Source organism: Podarcis vaucheri (genome assembly GCF_965113315.1).
Source record: "Podarcis vaucheri genome assembly, chromosome: 4".
Lineage (NCBI taxonomy): Eukaryota > Metazoa > Chordata > Lepidosauria > Squamata > Lacertidae > Podarcis > Podarcis vaucheri.
In genome coordinates this window covers 29,958,397-29,985,993 of record NC_138762.1, presented here as the reverse complement: position 1 = coordinate 29,985,993, position 27,597 = coordinate 29,958,397, and the positions used below count along the sequence as shown (strand labels likewise).

The 27,597-nt window shown below is 44.1% G+C and overlaps 1 protein-coding gene across 3 annotated transcripts in view; it reads left to right on the top strand.

Annotated features, from left to right (window-relative positions):
* The window catches only part of STARD13 (StAR related lipid transfer domain containing 13), a 229,968-nt gene that overhangs the window by 76,809 nt on the left and 125,562 nt on the right, over positions 1–27,597 (top strand). The window contains exon 1 of one of the 3 annotated variants that reach the window (XM_082221546.1): positions 20,513–20,651. The exons of the other annotated variants lie outside the window; for them this stretch is intronic. Coding sequence (XP_082077672.1) covers positions 20,528–20,651 — 124 coding nt within the window. The 5' untranslated portion in view covers positions 20,513–20,527. Of the gene's footprint in view, positions 1–20,512; positions 20,652–27,597 lie in introns of those variants that run through there. 3 annotated transcript variants of the gene reach the window in all.

Sequence of the window (27,597 nt, the reverse complement as noted above, 5' to 3'; positions counted from 1 at the left end):
TTTAGCACGTTGGATAGCTCAGACCTGGAAAACGGAGGTCTTAATTGGCAGTTCTCTTGTTGAGCCACTTTTACTGTCATGTCAACAAAATGCTACTGTTGTTAATCAAAAAGCATAGTTTTCTCCGTAAATGTCCCAACTGTTATTTTTGTGCACATTAAGTTTTATCTACTCTATGTTATGAGTCTGTCTTTTGAATGCCAGTTTGGTACTTGCAGAGGGGAAAATATGCTTATATTATTCTGAAGCGAGACCCGCTTCCTCTAAATGAGTTGTTTGGATTTAGTCATGAACTATTTTCTCTGGTTGTTTCTTGAATTATCTACACCATTTACAGGGTTGGCTTTTGAGATTTGCTCTCTTGGATTTCTATTTTTTTAAAGTAATGCATCTATGACTTTTTTGTAACTTGGTTTTCATACTGAATAGATCTTGGATACTCTGATGGATGACTTTTATGCTTCTTCTGTTTGATCTTTCCATGCTTTTTTTTTTTGTAAAGTTTCTTATTATTATTTTATGTTATAATGTATCTGAAACAGAGAAAACAATTATAACAGCAGACAAAAAAAAGATGAAAAACAAAATTATAAAATAAGCATGTGGAATGAGTAGTTGCACATGAGTTAAAAAAAAACAAAGTACAAGTAAAGACTATCAATTTTAGCAGTTCATCAAGTATAGTTCCAGATTTGTCAGGCTTGTGACAAGGGCTTTTTTTCAGCTGGAACTCACCAGAACTCAGTTCTGGCACTTCTCAGGTGGGCATAATTGCCATTATAAGAGAACAAGGGAGGTGTTCATGGTGAGTTTAGGTACCTCTTTTTCTAGAAAAATAGCATTGCTTGTGACGAATGTTGTCTTGAAAATGATGGTTCCGCTCTGTATGTCATAAAGGAATGCCAAATCATATAAAAAGTGCCTGGAGTTTTTAGTTCCTGTTGAAATTCATGCAGAATTTTCTCCATTATAGTTATATTCCAGAGTAAGAGGTTCTAAGCATCCAGTGTAAGATTTAGGGCTTATTATTGTGTTTATTTTCCTGTTTTTAATGCTACTGCTTGTGTCCTGCTAGGCAATGTTCCTTTTAAATTGTATACTGTACCTGTTGCATTATGGAACTGTGCCTGTTTGATCAACATACAGTGGTACCTCGGGTTACATACGCTTCAGGTTACATACGCTTCAGGTTGCACACTCCGCTAACCCAGAAATAGTGTTCAGGTTAAGAACTTTTCTTCAGGATAAGAACAGAAATCGTGCTCCGGCGGCGCGGCAGCAGCAGGAGGCCCCATTAGCTAAAGTGGTGCTTCAGGTTAAGTACAGTTTCAGGTTAAGAACGGACCTCCGGAACGAATTAAGTACTTAACCCGAGGTACCACTGTACTGCCAATGTTGCACTAAATTTCATTCACACTTGTGGGTGTGGTGTGACACAACTGTGGGCACCATTGGACATATCACCACTCTTTATGTGCACAAATGCTTCTGCACCCTGCATGATTTGCTGATTAAAATGGCAGGAAAGAACTGTAGGCCAGAATATTGCCGCCCCATATTTCATCACATGAAAACTGCAGGAAGATTGCAGCACAAAACTCATGATGTGATTTTCCAGGTTAATGGGGTTCCATGGGGACACCTTTTTTGAAGCAATTCACATGGAAATGAGCGCTAAACCTCTGCTAGATTCCACTAGATTTCCAGAAGAGGCTTTTCACATCATGTGAAAGATCACACAAACCACAGGAGTGATCGGCTAAGGAGACGTCAGGAAAACTGGATGAAACACAGTCAGAATGCAGCCCGAATGTGTTGCACAAAGCAGCTTTCTATTTCAGAAGAGGCTTCCCCTCACATTCTCACACAAGAGGGAATGTTTCTTCCCAGAACATGTCTGTTTGTGATGACACATACAAACTCCACTTGAACAAATAGGGTGTGCTCCCCCCCCCAACTTTTGTTTTAGTCGTCTGCAAAACCTAAGCAGGTTTAATCAATTAATGGATGAAAAATTTATTTCATCATTCAGCTAAGATCTCTTCAATTGAGCGGCAACCCTGCTGTTTTTAGTGCTGGAGGAGTTGCACAGAATGACAACACAGTGCAGGATCAAGGAAGTTCTAGGACAAGGCCAGCATTTTTCTTTCCTCAGTAGATGGCAGTCCCAAGCTTCAAACTCTTTCCTAAGGCCAAACCAAGGAGGCTTGGCCAGGGTAAGACGTTTGGGAACTGAGACAACCTTGCCCTCTCCGCCTTCGTTCTGTGACATGATCAAGGCTAACAGTCCAGTCAGAACAAGAGGTTGCCTGCATAATTCGCACTGACCCTCTGCTCTTTCCAAACCTCCCCCCAGACATTCCATTTTACAGAGGGGAAAATGCTTCTTTTTGTACGGCCGGCCCGTTTCATTTGCATTTCCTTTAACTTTAAAAAAATAAATAAGCCGATATGCTTGGCACGCTATTTCCTGTGCTGTCCAAAAGACCTTCCAATATGTTTATCAGAATACTTAAAATGTTTTCTAAGAAAAGCTGCAGCTGCATACAGCCATTCCAGTTCCTCAGGGAAACCTTTTATGGTATACTAGGAATTGACAGAAATGTGATTACGCACCATAAATGGATTTTATTTCAATACAGAGTTCCAATAACGTTGCTTATAACTCTACGATAAAGTAATTAGCCAGTGTTTTAATGTGTGTGTATGGCTTGTGAGTAATATTCTGTGCATTTAATGATTACATATGTTATGAAAAAGGCATAAATGATGCTCAGAGGGGGGATAATCAGCCCAGTCTTTAATAAAGGTAGGAAAGGCTTCAATGTGGCCTTTGCATTCCTCCCCAGTCAATTTCATCTAACAGGTGATCAGCACTGGAAAGTTGCTTCCCTCAGAGGCCCTCGCTGGCAGCCATGTTTCTGTGGCAGCTGTAATTTTCCCTTCTGTTCAGACATTCTATGGGAGGGGAAGATGTCTGTCATTAAATTGGAGTAAGGGAGTTCTGATCAATTCCCCCCCCACCCCACCGCAAAACTGTGGTGAATGCAAAAGAGAAGTAGTTCACCATCTGCTATGCTTACAGATTGCAAAATCAGGCTGAACACACTGAAACTTAAGCCCAGCCTTGCTGTGAACTCTACTACCGCTGGAGCCTAGCCGGACTTCACCCTTGTGTGCGTCCTACTGATCTTATCCTGGTACCGGAATTTTTTTTAATCGGAAATTGGCAACTCCCAACTCTGCAGCACCAAAGTGCTGCTGAGGAATGAGAGGGAGAAAGCAAGCATCACAACTGGTTCTTACACGTTCACCTTTCCCAGATCCTAATGTGAGAAGTTTTTGCTTCCCACTACAGTCTAAATTCCTGACTGTGGTCTCATTTGCTTTTACTCATGATCCTCTATGTTGTATCCCAAATACCACGAGAACCAGCTTTCAAATTAATTAATTAAATAATTTACTTACTTACTTACTTTCTTATTTACCTGACCTTTACCATGAAGTCACAGAGCTGGTTACAACAATATAAAATCCCAGGGGCTGCTCATTCCATTTGCCAACACCACCTACTCGCCAACTCTTTTGCCAGTGCCCTCCTCCCCACTTAAACAACCCCCTCCCTTCACACCGCCCCTTCACCTATCCCCTCACTACTCACCTCAAGCCCACCTTCTTTTAAAGGAGGGGGGAGGTGCTTCATGGAACAGTATTATGAAGCCCCCCTGTTAACTCTTGCTGCAGCCATTCTTAACTGTCGGGGGGGGGGGACCTCCCAGAGCGGCTTGCTAAACCACTCTGTGAAAACAGTTACAATGAAAAGAACAAGTAAAGCCATTCCAGTCAAAACAGACCAATATAAATTCAGCAAAAGACGTGGGTATATCTTAACTGTAAAAGGCCAGGGCAAAGAGAAGTGTCTTCAGCATACAGCAAAAGCTATACAAGGCTAGATGCACCACTGGGAGGAGAGTTCCCCTGTTTAAAGGTAAAGGTAAAGGTACCCCTGACCTTTTAGGTCAGCATTAGGTTAGCATTAGGTTAGCATTAGGTCAGCATTAGGTCAGCATTAGGTTAGCATTAGGTCAACACTAGGTTAGCATTAGGTCCAGTCGTGACCGACTCTGGGGTTGCGGCACTCATCTCGCTTTATTGGCCGAGGGAGCTGGCATACAGCTTCCGGGTCATGTGGCTAGCATGACTAAGCCGGTTCTGGCGAACCAGAGCAGCGCACGGAAACACTATTTACCTTCCCGCAAGAGCGCTACCTATTTATCTACTTGCACTTTGACGTGCTTTCAAACTGCTAGGTTGGCAGGAGCAGGGACCGAGCAACAGGAGCTCACCCCGCTGCGGGGATTCGAACCGCTGACCTTCTGATCAGCAAGTCCTAGGCCATGTGGTTTAACCCACAGCATCACCCACGTCCCTGTTTAGGGACTGCCTAACAATATGAATCAAACATGTACAAGTTGGGAAGTAATATATGTGCTCATAAGATGGAATGTGAGTTAATTCTGAAGTACTCACCGCACTTTCACTACGAACAATTGTGCTGACAAGCCTTACAGGACAAACTCTTTCCTTGTAAAGTTGTTGTTAAACGACAAAATACAGTTGTTAACATAAGCATATTTTTGCGTCTCAAGGAAAGGGAGTAAGGTTTCTTTTCCCTTGCCGACAAAATGATAAAGCCAAATGAAGTGCTAACAGCTTGCCAGTTTCAGCACTAAGTCTGAAACACTAAACATAACAGCATGCGGCATATTTGCTGATTCACAGTAATGATGAGTTTAGCAGAGCATCAAGAGGCTGGCAGCGGAGGTGGTGGTGCACTGCAGTAATATAGCAAAGTCCCTAAGTGACCTGGGCCAGTGCAGTGCAGGCTCTAACATGCTCTTGAAGCATTATAAGCAAGTGTGCCTAATGGCTTGTCTGATCCTCCTGCAGGCTAAACTCCAATGAACTTTGGGGATGATTTTAAATAGAGAGACTTGAGAAGTCTCCATCCTATTAATCCACAACTGTCCCCTGAATCCTCTGAAAAACTGTCACTGGGGGCCGCTCACATCTATTACACAGTGGCAATCTCCAAGCTAGGTCCTGTGGAACAAATTAAATGAGATTTTAAATGCCCTTATGCATTTAACCTGCCTGTTTTTTGCCCCTGTATGTAGCAAACCTGGAGGGAGGGCTATTTAGAAATGGGACCGTGCAGTTCAGTGACTGGGAATTTAACCCTTTATTTCCTCTGCATGGCATTCCTGATGAGTGACCAGACTGTGGAGGCATTGGTAGCTCAGCAAAGCCACCATGACAGCAACAGGCAATTGGGATTGCTCTGCTGGAGTGTTTGTTATTATGCAAATTTCACCCCCAAATAATAAAAACAGAATGGGCAGAAGGTTGTACTTTTGAAGTTTTAACCAGGATATTGTTTCTTCTGAAATATCTGCCCATTTATTTCCATGGAGTTTTCTGCTTCTGTGCCCCATCGTAATTGGATATCCATGGAAACCCTGCACAGTGTCTTGGAAATCCTTGGTGATGGGCATCAAATGGGAATGAAAACCATTGTTTGATTTCATTTGGATATGCTTTTAGGTGTGTGATTGCTTGTGTGTCGCCATTCATAATCTCTTGACTAGAATGTGCAATAGCTTGTGCACTGAACTACTATTATTTTTCTATCTCTCTCTCTTACACACACACACACACACACACACACACACGTGTGTGATGGAAAGTAAATTAGGCAGAAGGTGGGCTGGGGATAATTGCATCAAAAGCACTACCACATCTACATCAGAAATGTGCCAGATTATGACAGTTATGTCCATTCATTTATACGATGTGGTTGCTAGTCTTAAGTAGCTGTGATTAGCTTACTTCAATGTATTAAGATGTGTGTTGTATAAAATATTTTATTGCAAGCCACCTGGATAATGTGTATAAATCTAAACAGTAAATAAATATGAGCTCTATCTAGAGTAGCCTGCTTGTTCTATAAATCCATGTACAGTTACTTATATTTATTAAGCATTCAGCAGAAGGCAGAGACTAATTAGCAATCAGGGCTGTCAAAGCACAACTGAAACGCAACATTAGAGAGAGACTGGCTATGCATACCAAATGTAAGGCGCAGAAATGAAGCTTATCCCTGGTGATAGAGGAAGAAGGGAAGGGAAGGTTTCTGTACAAAGCTGGCATGTACATGTACAATACGGGTCTTATAGAGGAGGGCTTTTAAATAACTGTTTGATTTCTATTTTGTGGTGTCAGCTTTGAGAAGTGAGACTACAGGGAAGAGAGGCTATTCCAAGCATTGATACCTGCAATAATAATTTTCAGGGGCTGGGTCAATGTCTTGTAACTACAAGTTGTTGGCTTGTCTGTTTGCAGACTTAACATGACCTGGGAGAAAGTGACACGTGGGGTGTTCAGCATCTTTATATCTTGGATGAAGGAACTGAGGGGATTCCCCTCAGATTTGAAACTGAGGGGATGCTCATCAAATTTGCAGTGGACACCCAACTGGAAAGGCAAGCCAGTGTCATTGAAGACAAAATGAATTTCAATAGGGACAAATGTCAGGTTCTACACTTAGCAGGAAGAACCAGCTGCACAAATATAGGGCGGGGACGATGACACATGTCTTGCCAGTAGGGGGGGGAAATACTTTGGACCGAGTATATAGTAACATCATGCATGGATACAAGACCAAGCCCTTGCCCAATTTGGGGCAGTCAGACCACATATCCTTACTCATGATACCATCATATAGACCTCTCGTACGCAGAATTAGACCATCAACTAGAGAGATACGAGTGTGGCCAGTAGGGGCATCTGAGCAACTCCAAGACTGCTTTCAGAGCACCGAGTGGTCGCTTTTTGAGGAGAATAATGTGGACACATATGCTTCAACAGTACTGTTCTACGTTAAAAGCTGCATTGATGTTGTCACTACCACCAAACAAATACGGGTGTTCCCTAACAACAAGCCCTGGCTAAACAGGGATGTGTATCTTCTGGTAAAGGCAAGAAATGCTGCTTTTCACTCTGGTGACGCGCAGCAGTATAGAGAAGCTAGAGCCAAATTGAAAAAGGGCATTAGGAACGCCAAAGCTATGTACTGCCGGAGGATCGAAAAACATTTTGAGAGCTCCGACCCTCGTCGAGTATGGCAAGGCTTGAGACAAATTACGGGGCAAAATATTAAAAACGAATTGGCTAGCAGCAGTGCGCACCTGGCTGATCAACTGAATCAATTTTTTAGCCGCTTTGAGGAGGGAACTGGAACTACCGTCACTACAGCATTGGCCACCAGCACATCATCAGAAACTACTACTGATAGACAACCACTTTTATTACAGACCTGCGACGTACAACGTGCCTTTGGGAGCATTAACATCAGGAAGGCAGCTGGACCGGATGGAATCATGGGATGGGCTATTAGGGACTGCGCTGCAGAATTAGCCGGCGTATTTACGGACATTTTTAACCTATCCCTGTTGCAGGGTTTTGTCCCTACCTGCCTGAAGACATCGATTATAGTGCCAGTCCCCAAGCAGTCAGTGGTGGTATCTCTCAATGATTATAGACCAATAGCCTTAACATCTGTCGTTATGAAATGTTTTGAGAGATTGGTGCTAGATTATATTAAGGCTAGTCTTCCATCCACTTTAGACCCGTTCCAGTTTGCATACAGAAGAAACAGATCTACTGATGATGCTATTTCCATCGCCGTCCATACTGTATTGAGTCATCTAGAACGACAGGGTACCTACGCAAGGCTGTTGTTTGTGGACTACAGTTCTGCCTTCAATACAATTCTGCCAGACAGGTTATTTCTCAAAATGACCAACTTGGGTATACATCAGAAGATCTGTCTGTGGGTAAGGAATTTCCTGACTGATAGGCCGCAGACAGTGAGAATGGGACCTTACTATTCTTCTACTCTAGTATTAAGCACAGGAGCCCCTCAGGGATGCGTGCTAAGTCCCTTTCTCTATTCCCTGTACACATTTGATTGCACCCCACTGTATGAGTCCAACACAATTATCAAATTTGCGGATGATACAACAGTGGTGGGGCTCATCAGTGAGAACGATGAGACTGCCTATAGGAAAGAAGTACAGGGGTTAATTCAATGGTGTAAAGAAAATAATCTTATGCTTAACACCAAAAAAACCAAAGAACTCATAATTGACTTTAGAAGAAAGAAAAGTGTACTTTTACCATTGCACATAAATGGCGAGGAAGTGGAGAGGGTTGGTAGTTTTAAATACCTGGGCATTTATATCTCGGAGGACCTCTCATGGACTGCAAATATTAATATGGTTGTGAGGAAGGTGCAGGGGAGGTTGTATTTCCTGAGAATGCTCAGGGGACTGAATCTATCCCAGCACCTACTTCTGTCCTATTATCATAGTACCATTGAGAGTGTCTTAACCTATAGTATATTATCGTGGTACGGGAGCAGCTCTGAAACGGATAAAAAAGCTTTACAGAGAACAATTAAAATTGCCCAGAATGTTATTGGGCTCCGACTACAAACCCTGGATGAGATCTTCACGTCTCGCATCTTGAAGAAGTCACATAATATTCTGAGAGATCCCACCCACCCTGCTCACAACTTCTTTGAACTATTGCCTTCGGGCAGAAGATACAGGACAATGAAAACACGAACCACGCGCCTTCTGAATAGTTTCTATCCAAGAGCTCTGATTGCACTAAATAATGATCTCAGGGCCAGTTGCAAGGTTTAGTAAGCAGGGAGTAGAAGGAATGAGATAGGTTTTAGGTTATGTTATGCCTTTAATAGGTCATGCTATATCCTGGATTATGTTATGTTTTATAGATTATGTCCAAATAGGATGAGGGTGTCGGAGATACGTGCAAATGTACATGTGAACCCGGTCTTTGGGTGGGTGTTTGATTTTCGTTGTTGTGTATACTGTGTATATACGGACAATGACAATAAATTTATCTATCTATCTATCTATCTATCTATCTATCTATCATCTATCTATCTATCTATCTATCTATCTATCTATCTAGTATGTGTGAAAAGGATCTCGGTATGGGCATTGCCAGGGGGGGTGCAGATGCTCCCCCAATCAAGTAAAACAAAATAAATACTTAACTGACCAGTCACGGCAGTTCTGCCCCCCAACAAAAATCCTGGCTACGCTCATGGATCTCAGAGTCCTAGGAGACCACAGGCTTAACATTAGTCAACACGGTGATGCAGCAGCAAAAAAAAATAATAATTCTATTCTAGGCTGCATCAACAGAAGTCTTGTGCCCTGTTCAAGGGAAGTCATAGTACTGTTCTATTCTGCCATAGCCAGATCACACCTGGAGTACTGTGTCCAGTTCTGAGCGCCATAATTTAAGAAGGATATTGACAAACTGGAATGTGTGCAGATGAGGGCGACTAAGATTATCAAGGGTCTGGAAACCAAACCTTATGAGGAATGGTTGAAGGAGCTGGGTGTGTTTAACATGGAAATGAGGAGACTGAGAGGAGATATGATAGCCATATTTAAATATCTTGAGGGCTGTCACATGGAAGATGGAGTGAACTTCTTTTCTCCTGCTCCAGAGGGTAGGATCTGAACAAATGTATTCAAGTTACAAGAAAGGAGATTCCGACTAAACATCAGAAAGAACTTTCTGACAGTAAGAGCTGTTAGACAGTGGAATAGACTGTGTTGCACTTCTTTATTATGTGCTAAAGGTCTCCTTGCTAGCTTCCCAGCATTGTTCCATTATTCTCAGCAACTCTTGAATATTTGCTTTCATTTCCATTACATCTTAACTTCACAAATTGCAGAGCTTGAGTGGCTGGCTGTAGATCAAGGGTCCACTACTGCCTAAGCTATTTGGGCCTGTTCGAGAAACACATGGGAGACTTGACACAGTGTGTCTGTGATGCCCTTGCACTGTACTACATCATCATCATCATCATCATCATCATCATTATTATTATTCCCTGCCCATCTATGCAAAACATTAGACATGAAAAATTTCCCAGTACAGGGTTGCCTTCAGATGTCTTCTAAAAGTCAGATAGTTGTTTATTTCCTTGACATCTCATGGGTGGTTGTTCCACAGGGCGGGCACCACTACCGAGAAGGGCCTCTACCTGGTTCTATGCCCAGAGGCTTCTGATGTACTGAGAGTCAGCAGTGTTGCCAAACCAATGGCGCACTTGAAGCTTGGGAACATTTGAGGTGAGGACCAATCAGGTCTACGTTATGTCCCGAGTTGGAACAGCCTCAAACTTCCTGTTTCAGTGTAATGGCCATTTAGTGAGTCTTACTAATACTCTTACTCTGCTAATTCTTGTGTTCCAACTATGCTTCTATTCAGAGATTTGGTTTTTTTATGTATGCAAATGCGGTTGGAGATGGTTGGATAATAGTAAAGCAGCAACCCGAGAGCAAGCTATGAGTCGCAGGTGGAGGAATCTGTGGTCCTGCAGATGTTGTTGGTCTTCAGCTCCTGTCATGATCGCCCACGATAGCTGAGGCTTCTGGGAGTCCAAGAACTGCAGAAAGTGACACAGGTTCCCCATCCTTGGCAGAAGTTTTCTCAGTTTTGTCTTCCCTTCTGATATACACCTCCAGTGGCATAGGAAATGTGTTCAACCTTCAGGTATTTACTTGAAAGGGATTAATTTTCATTTATATATCCAGCACATTTTATCCTTACACTGCAGAGAAGACGGCGAAATGTTTTCCTTTCCATCTGCTGCTCTTGTGTGGGTGGTTCCCCCCCCCCTTCTTCCTCCACCCACCCCCAGAGCCAATACTAAAATGCTCATTGAGTTGGAGGATATAAGAAAGTCAATCTATTCTTCTACTGGGATTTGCACTGCATGGGTGTTCCCTTTTATAACCGAGATTCCCAAAACTTATCTTGAGGTTACTTGATATATCTTTTTTTAATTAAACAATGATTCATCTTTCTTTTTTTTATGATGCCGAGAAACAGCTCCTGTTCTCTGGCAGAAAATAAACATCCACTTGAGCCGCCCCCCCCCCAAACCACCCACCTTCTCTCCTCTGAAAGTAATACCCTCCCCCCCCAAAAAAAAAGCCAGTTGAGGAAATGCATGTTTGGACTAGGAACTGAAGCAAATGATACTTTACAAGTTACTTTCATTGCTTCTTTGGAAGGGATGGAGGGCGGGGGGGGGGAGGATTGCAAGAGAGGGGAGCAGATACTGTCAAGATTTCCAGATCTGTTTTTTTCCATTAAATACTAGTTGGATGCTGGTGTGAGTCTTTCCCCGCTGCTTTTCCCACAGTCGGTAAGACTTATCTCACAATGGAGTTAGTGTCAGCTGTCCAAAACTAACTAGGAGATATGCTCCTTTCGCCACTGCTCTTGCTTATCACCGTCACCCTCTAACTCCCCCCCCCCCCCGCCAACTGTAGTTCATTTACAAACCCGCAAGGCCAGTTTTGTTGTTGTTGTTGTTTTGCTTTTGCCTGCCATAACTCCACTTAAATTCAATGGAATTACATGGCGGTTGGGTTTGGTCCAAGCAGTCTGAGATGAGGCACAGTAATGTGCTCCTTAGGCAGTTCGGATCTGTGCAGGTGCAAAATGAGAACAGAACTCTAGAGCTTTTGCAGGATTTCCATTTCAGATATCTGGGCTGTGCCACAGCATCAAAGCATATATGTCACCCAATCTCTTCTGGGAACAAGACCACGTCGCCGTCGCCCTTTGAAAACACCAAAGGGACAACGTCAGAAAAGAGACCCGTATCTCAAAGTAACAGTGAAAGTTAAATAAAGAAAAATCTAAATTATTAATGAAAAATATGGGGGTAAAGGAACAGGAAGAATTGGAAAGGGTAACAGGCCTTAAAATCACCACAAAAGCTAAGTATCTGGGGATCTGGATCACAAATAAAAATACCAATTTGTACAAAGATAACTATGTGAAGAAGTGGAAGGAAATAAAAGGAATAAATTGAACTTGTCTTTATGGGATAGGATAGCCTTGATAAAAATGTCAATTCTGCCAAAAATGCTCTTCGTTTTCCAGACGATCCCAATAATTATTGGGACAAAATGTTTTAAAGGCTGGCAAAGGGATCTTTCTAATTTTATTTGGCAAGGTAAGAAGTCAAGAGTAAGGTTCAAAGTATTGATAGAGCCTAGAGAAAGGGGCAAGTTCACAGTCCCAAACCTCAAGCTGTATTTTGAGGCTGCATGCATGACATGGCTGAAAGATTGGATGTATTTTCCCCCTATCAATCCACATATTTTACAAGGAATTTAAGCAGAAAGAAGCAGGGCCCTGCCCCAAGGACTTACCATCGAAATTTCAATAGTGAAGGAAACAGTTAACTGTGGGAAGGCAAAGACAAGGGCAACCACTCAAACTCTTGTTGTTTCAAGAGGCAGGGTATGAATAGACTGCAAGAACACCTCTGGATTTCCTATACGTCACATATTTGTCAATGCAATATGGAAAGTGGAAGAGAGATTTTCAAATGGAACATACGCTGTAGTCGATGCGACTTTTTCATTCGGTTTGCAGGTATCAACTCTAGGGCTTATATGCAGAAACCTGCTAACTCCCCCTGCCCCCACTGTATATTTTCCTTTACAGAATCATCCAACACTGTCCTCAATTTTGGTAGCGCCACAAATGCAGTGAGTTGTTGCTGCTGAAGAGATATATTTTGCATGTCAATTTTCCAATGTTGCAATGTGTGCCAGCTGTGTATTCTGTGGCTGGAGGTGAGGAAGCGTCTCTTGACTAGTTTATTTCATGCCCTAAAGGCAAGACACCTCCAAACCGAATAGACACAGAGAATTCTACATACTAGCTTGGAGAAGGATGGTGTAGAAGACAATAGTTAGGTGCTTCTCCTATGTTCTTCTTTATATATGCAGGAATGCTAGAAGTAATATCCATTGAGATTTTAGACGCAGGCATGCAGACAAATTCAAGGAAGGATATTATATATGAGACAGAGTTGAAGGACCAAACGGTCTTGGACTTGTCACCAGGGTCTCCACTTATGAAAGCCCACAACCCCATGTTTCAGACCATGCATGACTAGGGACTTGTCCACATGAAGCAAACTGCAGATTTGTACTGGCCTGTCTCCCCATTGCTTCTAAACCTTTGTGATATAAAGAATATAGGGGCACTCAGTCAGCGTCAGTTGCGTTCAGAAGTTAAGCATGCAAGTGAGTCAGAGTGAAGTGTTCTCAGCTAACCCTTAAAAACCGAGACTACATTTGTTATTTCTGACTTGTTAATATAACACAGACATTGACATTTCCTGGTGACTGTAAACAGTGAAATGCTTTTAAAGTTAATGGAATACAGGTGCAGCTGGACTCTGCTAAAATGTTCTCAGAGCAAAGGGCGAAAAGAACTTCAGAGTCCTCTATAGGGCATTGATGCTAGCAGAGTTGGGTTTCCCGCTCCATTTTTAACACCCACACTGGGCACTGTAATTCACCCCTCACAGAGTTACAATTCCCAGCAACGCTTAGCAAACTACACTGCCCAGAATCCTTTGAAGTAGAATTAAAATGTGCTTTAAAGGTCAATATGGAGCCTACGTACACATTAGGCCCAAACTACATATTCCACTAGTAATGCCCCCTTCCCTCAAGTGTGCTTTATGCTGCCACTCTTTACCTTGAAAGAAAATTAGCCACGTTTGGTCTTGATCCAGCGTCACACACCCAAGCTGTGATGGGAACCCATCTGGCTAGTTTCCATCCGAAATCAAAGCGGCAGTGTTAAGCACACTTTGTTTTCTTATAGCATGATTAATGTAATGTGTCATTTGTCCCTTACTTTCTTCAGAGAAAGGCTCTGTGTACAGAGGAGGTGGCCATTCACTGGGTGCCATTTACGTGAAGGGAAATGTGAAGGGCAGGGGGAGCAAATAGGCAGGCAAGGATTGTTTTCCCCACAGCGCAGAAACCCAGAGCCTGGGCAAGAGTAGACCCATTGATTCATCACCCCCCCCTTTATTGAGTTGGCTAGTTTTTCTTAAAAAGCATTAAACACATTCAGTTTTCAAAACACACTTCCAATTTGTATGGTGCTAGCAACTGCTCACAATAATATAATGAAAACTGCAACTCAAAATTCTGCTCCAGCCATGGCGATGTTATTGCAGTGTCTCCACTGCCATGAATTCCACTCTTCCAGACAATTGCCTTATCAACAAAGGACATTTTGCCCACACTTCATTGTCCCTAGGCTTTTAAATATGCAGCATGCAGCATATAAAATGGAGAAAAAAGACATTTTTTGAGAGAGAAAAAAACAAGGGAAGTGAAATCTTTTGTTTTCAAATCCCAGGAGATGTTAAGTACTTGTTTACTTTATTGTTTTTCCCATCCAGTACCTGATTAGGATTGGCAAGTATAAGCAGATTTCATAGATGACTTTATCCCACAAGGGTTTCATTTTAACTTGACACATCAGTTTTGTTTCCAATCTAGACCTGAACTCTACTGTGAGGGAGAGGGGTGATTCCTTTGTGGTGAAGAGAAGGAAATACTGTTGTTTTTATACTGTTTTCTCTCAAAAAAGTATAATTCATTATTTAAAGATCCTAGAAACAAATACGAAGGCAGGTGTTTTGCCTTTTCTGCCTATTGCATCAAACTGAAGACCACCACTTAACATGATGCATATTAGTGATCCGTCTCTTAAGGTCTAAGGTCCATGCCAGTGTCATTTAACATGTTAGTTTCATATTAAAAAGGAAGACATTACCAGCGAAGCAAGCTTGAAATTAACAACAGACTGGTCATCAAAAAGTGGGATGCATCTTTAAGCACCAACGGATGGCAGAATTAAAAGGTTGTGCAACAAAGGAATCCAACACAACTGTTGTGCTAGTGGAAGATTCATCAGGCAGCTAATTCTTATTGTACCCCAGCTGGTTCTTGTTGTGCAATCAGTTGCGCAACAATCTTTGGTAATGTTCTTGTGTTTTCCCTTGCTTTCCACCAACACAGCAAGTATACCACTAAGTGATTTTAACGCAGCACTACATTGGTTACAACCCCTTGTGGCGTAATCGGTCAGTGTGTCTGGCTGTTAACCAGAAGGTTGGTGGTTTGAGCCCACCCAGGGACGGCTATGGACAGGATTCCTGCATTGCAGGAGGTTGGATGAGATGACCCTCCAATGCTACAATTCTATGGTTTTATGACACCCCAGTCTACTGTAACATCACCTTCACGGGTGTGCCTCTGAAGGATTATCAGAAACGTCAGTTGATTCAAAACACAGCTTCCAGAGATCCAAATTCAGTTTCAGTATCAACTCCTATTTTGCTTGGCCACCAATTTGTTTCCAGGTTGAGTTTTGATGGCTTTTACCTTTAAGGCCTCAGATATTCTGGGGCTGGGATGTCCTTGCAGTATTCATATCAACACCTGAGGCTCTGCTGCATGTCCTCCTGTCGTCTGTGGTGGGGATGCAAGACAGACCCTTTGGGATTGCAGCCACAGCTGTGGAATGCCTTCCCATGGGAGGCCCACTTGACTCTGCCACTGCTTGTCTTCTGGCAAGTAATGAAAAACCTGCTTATTTCAGGGGGCATTTAGGAATGGTTCCAGCCAATTCATTTATTTTGCTGTCTCTGCTGTTACGACGCACGGAGATTATATTGGCATGGGGTGCGCGTGTTAAATTTCAGGATGTAAGTCTTTTGTTAACTAAATAGTTCTTTTTTGTGTATTTTCAATATTTATTCAGAGGTAAGAGGGTGGCACTGTGGGTTAAACCACAGAGCCTAGGACTTGCCAATCAGAAGGTTGGTGGTTCGAATGCCCGCAACGGGGTGAGCTCCCATTGCTTGGTCCCTGCTCCTGCCAACCTAGCAGTTTGAAAGCACATCAAGGTGCAAGTAGATAAATAGGTACCGCTCCGGCGGGAAGGTAAACGGCGTTTCCGTGCGCTGCTCTGGTTCGCCAGAAGCGGCTTAGTCATGCTGGCCACATGACCCGGAAGCTGTACGCTGGCTCCCTCGGCCAATAAAGCGAGATGAGCGCCGCAACCCCAGAGTCGGCCACGACTGGACCTAATGATCAGGGGTCCCTTTACCTTTACCTAAGCTTCGCTAGTAAGCATGTGTAGGATGGTACCCTTAACTATTGTTAGCCACCATGCTGGAATTTTTTTTAAATGGAAACTCGGCACAAGCTATTTTTAAAAATAGTACCTCGGAAGAGCCGCATTGATTGAAATACCTATTTGAAAACCACTTTGAGGGAGGAGTTCTTGCGCCGTAGTACTTCGTGCTACAAATAATTTTATTTTATTAAGACTATACATGGATTGACGTTCTACTGAGTTGACTATTTACTTTTGTAATCATGCTGCTTACTAGTAGGTGACTTATATTTCGTGATCATTAGAATTAGGCTGGAAGCCACTATGGTGCCAGACCAAACAACCTCTCTGTGTGTAAAGTTGTTACAGTTCATAACAATATAAGACAACACAGTAATGTGCTCCTTAGACAGTTGTCTAAGACCAAAGTTGTTTTTTTTTAAAAAAAATGGAAATCCCTCCCCCTAAAAATATTAATGCAATTGTCATTTTTGCCTGGCCACAAAGCTTATTAGAGTTGCCTAGGACAAATACTTTAACCCAGCGCTACTTTTTAACATGACAGGGTATGTTCTTTTTATAGTTCTGTATCTGTTATCAACATAAGGGGTCACCAAAATATAGATCACATTGGCCTGGCAGTAAAAATAATAATAATACAGTCCTTTTTACCTCTGGTGTATGATGTGGTGTCTAGTGAGACTGCCTGGCTAATATTTAGGTTTGTTGCTTGTTATTTTTTCAGCATCAAGCACCAATGTATAGTATGGTGCTTTAACCACCATGCTTACCCGAAAACAAGTGTATTCCTTCTACATGGTTGTAAGAGAAGGCCCTAAAAATATCCCCATTTTTCTCTGCCTTTCTATTGCACTGTAACATTTACCATACAACCTGTTTCTAACACACCTCTTCCTAATTTGACTGCATGGTCAAAACCAACCTTTTTGTAACTGAAAAGGACATTGCAGCCAGCTCACCTAAACCAGCCCCAGGAGAAAATCTCTTAAATTGCTTGAACTCTGAGCAGCACACCTGTCTCCCTATGCAGAGAATCCCACAGCATGCCCAGGTCATAATTCAAGATTCCTTGCTCTATTAGGGAATCGGCATTTTTAACGCTAATGTTAAATGCAATAAATATTGCAGTGGCCACCACCTTTCTTCGGCTCCTGGCGCGTTTGAAAACTGTTGTGGGCACACCACACACACACACACACACACACCACATTGCAACCGCACACATCGCAACTACAGGGAGTCTTCTATTGGAATCCATAGGTTTTCCCCCAAACCTAATTGTAGAAGGAGGCAGGTGATTTCAAGGAAGGGAGGGGGGTTGCATCTGATGATGTAAGTGTTGCCCCTTCACTTCCCAACTGCCCACCCTCTGCTGTGAATCCTCATTCTTTGAATTACAGCATGTGGGCATTTTTGGTGGAATGGGGAGGGAGAGGCAAGGGTTAACCATTCTCTCCCCAGCTGCAACCTGCCCCCTGAAAATCACCTTCCTGTAGCAATTAGGTTTCAAAGCCTTCTATTGGCTATTCAGTGACAGGAAGGCTGGGACCCTGCAGGTGTACTCATTGGTGTTACAAATAAAAGCAATAATGAAAAAAGAAGCTGCTTCATTGTCAAAATAAAATACCTGCCACACTTCTGAAGGTATTTGCCATCAGGCTGAATAGCAGTTTCCTTCTTGATCCGAATGGAAATAAAATCTAGGAGAAACAACAACATGGAAAATGAATGCATTTCTTAATTGAGGCAGGAATATCATCTGATATCAATTAAACTAGTAATTAATTACTGTTGCAATGTAGGCACTAAAAACCATACATAATTAGAATAACATGAAACCTTTTATGCCTCTGTTCCGGCAGAACAGGAGGAGGGGTGGCATGAGGAATGTCGTTTTCATTCCTGGGTGTATTTCATTAGCAGCGAACAAAACCAACCCACTGAACCGCCCAATCACTTCCAGGGAAAGTTGGAGGCGTCCCCCTTTCCACCACATCCAGTGCTTCCACTGCACATCCCACAAATTAAAGCTCATACCACCAAACAGTTCAAAGGGTGGTTGCATAAAAATGCCTCTCACCAGGAGATCCTGTTCACTTGGGCCAGAGAATAATGTGAAAAGGATTTTTGTCATTAATAAAGCAGCATCTATCAGCTGCCGCAGACAAGTTTTCCCTTTCGCCCCGGAGTCTGTGTTTAATATTGGACAGATGTTTGAGAAAGTGCATTAATCCAGCAGAGTGGGAATGGACAACCGACCACCTCTGGGCTGTGTTTGCTGCAGCTTGTGACATTATTTTGTCCAGGCCCATAAATCAGTGGACAGTATCTCTGGGATCAGCCTTACTAAGTAGCACAGTGATGCAGCCACCTTAGGCAGATGTGGGGAATGGGAGCAGTGGCAATATACTGGAGGTGACATTTGTGCCACACAGTCTGCCCTGCATCCCCTAAGCTAACCTGCTGCTCTCAAGTGCAGTGAGGCAGCCACTGATTGGGCACATATAGGTCGTTGCCTGCGAGTGATAGGGAGCTGAGTCCAGATGTTGGACTCCCATCAGTCACAGCTAGCACATCCAATGGTCAGGGCTGGTGGGAGCTATATTCTCACATCAGGAAGGTCACAGGTTCCTGAACAATGGGTATAAGTGTATACATTGGGTGGGACAGGGCAGGTGTATCTAGAGAGAGATAGGATGACGTGAAAACGACCTCTGTTAAATTTGGCCTTGCCTCTTCCACATGTTGCTGATAACCTCCGTTCTCACTTATTGATGGTACATCAATCGTGTTTGTAGTTAAGGCTCCTTTGAAGTGAAACTCTTTGATGAAGTTCACCTTATCTCAAATTCACCTTCTCTCAATCAACAAAAAACTTCCGAATTGGCCCAGCAGATGGAAAACACAACAATTTTTTTTTTAATGAAACATGGGAGAAATCCTCTTTCTAGGAAAAATCTTTTTGAAGAGTGGGATATAAACTTGATCAAAACCTTATTATTCTGAGCATTGAGTTTTTCTTCCCCTGTCTGTGCTGCTCATATGCATGCGCTAAAAGGGATACATCCTCTAACAACACAGCCTCTTCTCCATTGTTAGAATTACCAAATGAACTTTTTAGAGCACATGAGTGCAACAGCATTTCTCAAATCTCCAGCTGGTACCTCGGTTTGCCTGCCCTGATCATACAGCTTCATTGGATAGTCCCAGGTTGCAGTATTATGAGAGAAGGAGAAAAACCTCCCTATCCACTTTCTCTACACATGCATCATTATGTTGAGTAGCCAACACAGTGCCCTCCCGATGTTGTAGGACTTCAGTTCCCATCAGCTTCAGCCAGAATGGTCAATGGTAACGGATGATGGGAGTTGTAGTTCAGCAAAAGCCCTGGAGCACCGCATTGGCTACTACTACTGTACGGTAGGGCCACCCCTTATGCCTTTTTTAAAAAAGTGAACACACTTTGACGTAGATTAGCAAATAGATTTCCTCCAAAGCAACCTGGGCTAGCACAGAGCTACAGTTCCCAGCACCCACAAACTACAGTTCCCAGGATTTTTGGCGGAAGTCCCGTGCTTTAAATGCATGAAGTGGATGTTCCTGCTCCTTGCAGCTTCTGGGCCTGCCTCTTCCTCTGAATTCCGCCGGTTCGCATCAGTGGGGCGGCCAGTGCCAGCTCACAGGTATCCCGTTCTGCCCTTGCCTCCAAATGTGCCAAAAATTGGCCTTGAGCATTGGCGCGCTTGTCGCCTGCAGCTTGCAGCTGGGCTTTGCTGCTGCTTTGGGGTGCAACCCTACTCACGTAGCCTTCCCGGGGAAGACGCTCCATTGAACTGAACGGGGCGCGTTTCCCCCGGCGGGCACGCATTCCTCACCTGCGCAAGGGGCGCGGGCGGGCGTCGGGGGGCGCGCCTGTGGGCGAGGGGCGCTGCCTAATGGCCGGGACGGCGGCGGCGGCGGCGGCGATGACCCTTCCGGGGGCGGTTTCTGCGAGGCGAGCTGCAAGGCGGCGAGCGGAGAGTTCAGCTCACCCCTCCGGGGGCGGAGGGAGGAGAAGGCGAAGCGCAGGGGGGAAGCAGCCCAGGAGCCCAGCGCCTCCGCACAACCGCTCGCACGGCGCGCCAGCGGGACTCGTGCGCTCCGGGCAGCCTGGACGCCGGCGGCGGCAGGAAGCAGCAGCAGCAGCAGCAGCAGCGACCAGGCCCGGGAGAAGCCCCACAGGGAAGGCGGCAGCGGCGGCGGCGGCGGCTGGGCCCCCGCGGGGCTTTGCTCATGCCTCGGCTCCGCATGGGGCTGAGCGTCTCCGGGACGCGGTTTGGGCGCGCGCGCGGAGCCCCCGGGGCCGGCGGAGGCGGCGTTATGCCCCGCGGATGCCGCTAGGATGAGCTGCAAGCGGCCGGCGGCCAAGCCCCAGCTGCGGAGGTCCTTCAGCGAGCAGCTCCGGGACTCGACGGCCAAAGCCTGGGATTTACTCTGGAAGAACGTCCGCGAGAGGCGCCTGGCAGGTCAGTCCGGCTCGCGTCCGCCCTTGCAAGCCCTGGCACCTCAAGGGGGGAAAGGTGCAATGCGCTCGTAGGACCCCCTCAGACAGCCCGCCTGCTCTGCGCTTGCCACGATGCCAGGCGGCGGCGGCGGCAACAACTCCACACTTGCTCGACTTCCGAGCGCGCGCGCCAAGTTTTGCTCTGCCTCTCTCTCTTTGAACACCGTTCGGGTGCTTTTTTTTTGGTTTTTTGGTTTTGCATTTCCCGCCTCTGCGCTCCGAATGATAAGCTCGCCTTGGCCAGACTCCTTTCTGCCTTCTATCTGCAGGAGAACAATTCAGAAGAGACACTTTTCCAATGAAGGTTCTGCAGATAGAAAGCAGAAGAAACGTTGCCAAAAAATAAAAAAGAGGAGGCTTTTCATTGGACTCACACTCTCGGATCTCTCTGGGGACTTGGGTTTGTACATCAAAACTCTGTTGGTGCAGTATTGATGTAAGAGTTTAGTTAGGACCAGTACTGAGGCATTGTCAAGGCTGGGACGGAAGAGCAGCTTCTTTTGGGGGTGGGTATGTGCGTGTACCATTATAGAAGAACAGATTGTCAATGTTTTAAGTTACTATTATTATCTGTGCGGGGGGGGGGGGATTTGTTGGTTTCTGATTCTTGGACCGGTTCCTCCCTGAACATCGTGCTGTGCCTTGAGATCTGTGCGCTGTGCGTGACTTTGTAATGTGCCACAGGGACCTTGTCCTTCAAGAGGGCTGCACGCTGCACATCGGAGCTCTGTGCAATAAAATGGATTGGTGCTCTGTGCCAGAATCTCAGTGTTTTAAAAATAGGTTTCAATGGGAGCACAGAGTGGGATGGACCAATTTTCTGATTCTGGATACAGTTTGGTGCAGTTGTGGGCTATTCTTGCCTGCATTGCTCTGAAGCATGTGCTAGGGTTTGGATGCACCACACAACTATTTCTGCATCCCATGCAGAACAATCCCTAAGCAGGCTTAGTTAGATGCACTCTCCCACTGAGTCCAATTGGACTTTTATCCCTCTCTAGTAAGGTGGTGGGGCTCCAGCCTGTTCCCACTGCTGGTTGGGGAAGCAGTGTCTGTATGGCATTAGCATCAATCCACATCTATTCTGTTCTTAGGAAATCCTGCATTTTGATGTGTTTCCCCCCAGCAAACCACTTTCGATCTGAATTGAGAATAAGAATGACCTAGCTGTATAATGTGTACGCAGCCTAATTGTACTTGAGAATTTCATCCTGGCTGCCCTTCCAATTGGTGTGCGCACTGAAGTGGATTAACTTAACTTCCTGATAAGCGAGACATCGCGGTCTATGACTTTATCTACTTATGTGTCTAAAGCAGAATTCATTTGTCTTTCTCCATATATATGGTTGCGTGAAAGGTGTACAACAGGAACTTCCAACTTTCCCTACAGCTTCCCTTTTCCCTTTGAGGTCAAGGCTCAATGTGATCCACTCCATCCCAGCCCCTCCATTCCCCTGAGGCCATGCAACCACTTCTCTCCTTGCAGGGCACTCTGACTATACTGAAAGACTCTTGCTAAGTCTCTCCATCCACACCCCAGCCTTCATCTCTATGCTACATTTAGTTAGAAGGTTTCTTGACCTTCACTCTGCCCAGGGTGTTCAGCTGTATACCCTGACCAGAATGTCTGTATACCGAGTATAAGATGTGCTGTGGTTGCACATGCATGCTCACACATGGTCGCTGTAGCACATTGTGGAATGTGTTTCTTCAGGAGCAATCTCTGTGTGGCCACAGTAGCTAGGTGTAAATTCCTACAAGAGAGCTTCTTTATATACAGTATCTGTGAAACGTGCAGCTGGCCCTTTCCAGTGTGTTTTCCTAAGCTATTTTTAAATACGTTGCTTTGGTTCACAATCGTGCATCCCCAGGGCAGCTCTCTAGCGGTCCCTACCCCTCACCCCAGCCTGCAGCTGAAGTGCTTTTCCTGCCTTCTCCAGTGTTGTGAGCTTCTATCTTTACCATCTTCTCAATTATTGATCTCCCATTTCATTTCAGATTAGCAAACCAGGCAGTAGGGAAAGGAGCTGCTCCTGAAAAGCACCTCCTGTGACCACAGAGGAGCAAGGAATGTTTGCCCCCCTCCCTGCCGTGTTTAGTTGCTTGCAATGTTTGGCTGGCAGAAGTGCCAAGATGCTCTCAGCTCGCTGTGTTCCTACCTGGAACTTTTGGCAAGCTTGTGCGGCACTTTCTGCGCTCAACCAAAAGCATGTGAAGCACACAGGGAGGATATAAACGCCTTCTGTTTCGCTGCCGCCACTGCTGCCCTGCCTCAGAGATTCCCACTTCATGTTGAGGAATGCGCAAGTAGCTCTAGTACATGAGTGATCTTCTGTGATGTAAACATTCAGGAACAAGGGAAAGCAGTGGTCAGGTGTGGGGTAAGATATCAAAGTGCTTCCTGAGTCTTGGGGCCCACATATTGTCTTTACAATCTCTTTCGGGGGAGTGTGAAACCCCAGCCAAAGTGTGCCCTTTCCATGATGACCAGAGTAGAGATAGAGTAGGGATAGAGGGCTCGTCTACAGATATTGTTGGATTCCAGTTCTACCCAGCATAGCCAATGATCTTGGATAATGGGAGTTGTGGTCCAGCAATACATGGAGGGCCACAGGTTTCCCCCCCTCTTAGAGACCCTAATGGTCTATAGAAGGATGGAGCTAGAATTTCACTTTCTTCTCTGTTTATGTATCAAAAGTAAAGGTTTTCTAAAGTGAGCATTCTTTGTGAGTACATGAAATGTACTTCTTCCTGTCCTGTTTTGTGTGTGGCATCATTGCGCCAGGAGGCAGTATCAATAAAACACATTATTTATCTACCATGTGTACACACAGAATCAGAGCCAAACAGGGATGGGTGAGTTGTATTCTCTGCCATTTGAGCTGATGGGTTTTTAGTTTTAATGGTTCAGTTGCCCATAGTCCTGTTTTGTGTATGTACATAGCCCATGCCTCCTCCTTTTGTCTTTCTTGTCCCTAGGAAAAAGATGAGTAAGAGCTGCCAAGAAAACAAATCTCTATACACTTACCTTTTTGGCATGGATGCTGCTTTCATGTGGGCACATCTCATACTGCAACAACCTCTTTTGAAACAGGAAACCATTTGGGTGGGTGGATGACATGCTGCTATGCATGCCACTGTCTACTCAGATACTGTCGCTTGGGAGGTAAAGGCAACATTCATCTGTTTCATGAGGCATGGCCATGTGTGAGTACCGATCACGGCACACTAACAATATAAGAATTGTAAACTCTATAAATCAGAGGGGTGGTCAGATGTTTTCTTGATTACAAAATGGCAGTGGGGAACCTGTGGCCCTCCAGAGGTTGCTGAACTTCAACTCTCCCATCACCACCAGACAGCATGGCCAATGGCCAGGGATGATGGAAGTTGTAGTTCAGCCACATCTGGAGGACCACAAGGTTTTTCACCCATCTTAGAAAGCATCAGTATGAGAGATTTGGAAAAGTCCTTGATCTCAGGAGGCATTTTATACTTTTCACAGAATGAGTAGTTTTGTCAGGAGATTTACACATATCATTTTAGGCTAAATGTAATTATCTTCTGCATTGTCCTCAGTAGTTACCGTATATCTGTGGCTATACATCTGTAATTGTTGGACTTTGCATGGCAGCTTGTGGTCATGTTCCAAGTTCAAATAACCTCAACTCTGTAAAGTTAAAATGCCAAGTCAGCTCTTATTACATGTAGCAACAACCTTGTGCCTGATCTACTGTATAATAACCAAAAAATTATCTACAAACTGACACATGATGTGGACACATATCATTCAGGAGAAAATTTTATGATTTCTCATAAGAATGTCAGTTTAAAACCCCTTTCAAGAAGGAGGAAAACCTCACTAACTTTTGTAAACAAATGGTGAAAAATCTTGTTTTAGACACTAGGTACTCCTCACTTCATATGTGATTGGGACAGACAACTGAGTTTAAACAAGACGTCTGCCACTATTGTGTGTAGTGGCAGCCAATGGAAGTTGAGACTCCCAGGTAGTTGCACTGTTGAGCCAGTTTGAAGCTAGTCAGGAACTAAGAAACCCCTGAAGGAAAAGTGAAAGGTTTGTTTGCTCTCCAAGAGCCTCCTACTTCAGCTGCATGATGGTAGCAGCCGTCTGTAGTATGCTGACATAGTGGGAGCCTGTGGGAGCCACCAGTAAACATAGGGAACAATTTACAGTCTTCATTGCGCTTGACAGTTTCCCGTTACTTATTCTTAATCAGAACAGCCATATCTCTTTTGGTATATAATGCAACAACAACAAAATTAAAGTGCATGCCAGCTGCCATTTCCTGTGAAGCAAATTTTCTTGACTAACTACTATTCGGCTGCAGGCAAGTCCTTGAATAAATTCTAGATTAATAATGATTAAGTAAGGGTTTTTGGCTAAGGGGGTTGAAGTACTGAAGTCCTAAACTTATAAAACCTTCTGCTGTTTTGTTTACTGCCTGGGGCTCCTTGGGAACAGAGTGGGATAAAAAAACCTAATAAATAATAATGAAACACTATAATTTAAACTTCTATTTCTACCAGTAGGCTGGTGATCTTGTAGGACAGCTGATGCTTATCTCGTTAACCATGCAATCCTATATATGTCCATTCAGAAGTAAGTCTAAAGGCATTCAGCGTGACTTATTCCCAGCTAAATGTGTATAGGATTGAAGCCTGAAATGATTAATTTGACAAGGTAGCAAAATTGTGCATGCAAGATGGGAAAAAAGATTGCAAAATATATTCTGTCATACCTAAGTGACTTTTCAGCTTTTTGCCTTTGTATTTTATGTCCATCTTAATTTGTGTGCTTTAGTCATGGCCTCTACAAATGCAGCCCAAAGCCTTGTATCCTCTACTTCATTCTAACATTTCTTAATAAAAAAGCATGGTCTAAATATATTATTGTCTTCTGGAATGCTATCAGCTGCTCATCCTTCATACTTGTATGTTGAACAGTTGCCCAACACTTAATTATTTATTTTTTAAAAAAGCTTGATCTGTTATTCTCACCAAATCCTTGAGTGACAGTCAAATCAGCAGCTTTTCATTGCAGGCTTGAATTTGGCAATGCAATCCCATACTAACCTACTCTTAAGATGACTTAAAGAAGTGTCTTCTTTCTGTCTGGCTTTCCTCTCTCTTGCTTTTGAATATTTTCCAATATATTTTTTACTATAAAAAGAATGAGTGGAATTCAGCATAGCGCTAGGGAGATCATTCCATCAGCACAGCCATGTCTCGCTTGCCCAAGAGAACCATCTCCCCTCTCCTCCCCATGTTCTAGGAGTTCTCTCAACCCTCCAGAATGAATCTGTGAGAGGTGGGGAGGAATACCCCATTGTGCTAGTGAGAGTCCTTGCACTGGCTTCTGCTAGTGGAATAGGGTAGATGAATCTGGAGTAGGGTAGTTGACTCAAGCAAATAAACCATTATCTAAACTTCAAAGAGAACACCTGAAGTGATGAAGAGTGGCAATCAAGACCTATCAATTTTGGGTGGGTGGATGCTATCTGTTCACAGCTCAGGACCACAACGGCCCAAGGACCACCTCTTTTCATATAAACCATCCCAGACTGTGTGTTCATCATCTGAGGCCCTTCTTTGCATTTATCCATGTGAGATCTGGAGGGTGGCAACAAAAGAACGGGCCTTTTCTGCAGTGGCTCCCTGTCTGTGGAATGTTCTCCCCAGGGAGGTGCAGCTGGTGTCTACATTACATATCTTTAGGCACTGAGCAAAAACGTTTCTCTTTAACCAGGCCTCCTTTTAAATGTGTTTGTGGGAGAGGGGTTTATTGTTTCATCCTTTTTTGTTTTAACTTTTCCTTGTATTTTTATCTTGTGAACTGCCCTGAGATCTTTCGATGAAGTGTCTCCACAACATTTACACCTCACATCAGGTCTTGGACTTCACTTAATATTAAGTCCAGGGTTACTGCCGCCCTGGTCCGTTTCACGACCAACCTTTCTAGAGCATAGTCATTTAGGACATCTAGAAAAGGTATCTCTTTGTCACCGTGACTGGAACATGCTTGTATCTCATATTTGTTTGAGAGTTATTGAACTCACTTGCTACTATAACACTTCCTCCTTTGGATGTTTCCTTGATTTCATTCTCTGGCTCAAGATCATCCTGTGCAGTTTGCTCAGGTGGATGAGAGTATATCCCCAGTACTAAATTACTCTTGGGGCCTGGATGAATCTTTTGGAATGTCTAGTTTGCTGGACTCGTAATCTCTTCAATGTACAGAGCAACAGTACTGTACCTCCAGGAAATGCTTCCTACGATACGATACAAATCTTTGTTCTCATTGTCCCATACAGAACAATGAAATTGAAAATCTACATCAGACATTCAGAAACCAACAAGCCTGCTATCCCAGCTATCCCAGCCTGGTTAGCCCCCTAAAAACTCTGATATCCCATAATTAAATACAATATACTCCCATAGAGACTACCTTACACTGCGTTTAAAACCAAAATCACATTTGAATAGAAACTGTTTCTCAGACAGCTAGTCCTAGTCTTTATAACCCTGTACCCTGGACCATAAAGAAGGCTGATCGCTGAAGAATTGATGCTTTTGAATTATGGTGCTGGAGGAGACTCTTGAGAGTCCCATGGACTGCAAGAACATCAAACCTATCCATTCTTAAGGAAATCAGCCCTGAGTGCTCACTGGAAGGACTTTGAGAAGAGAAGACTCCCTGGAAAAGACCCTGATGTTGGGAAAGATTGAGGGCACAAGGAGAAGGGGACGACAGAGGACGAGATGGTTGGACAGTCTTCTTGAAGCTACCAGCATGAGTTTGACCAAACTGTGGGAGGCAGTGGAAGACAGGAGTGCCTGGCGTGCTCTGGTCCACGGGGTCACGTAGAGTCGGAGATGACTAAACG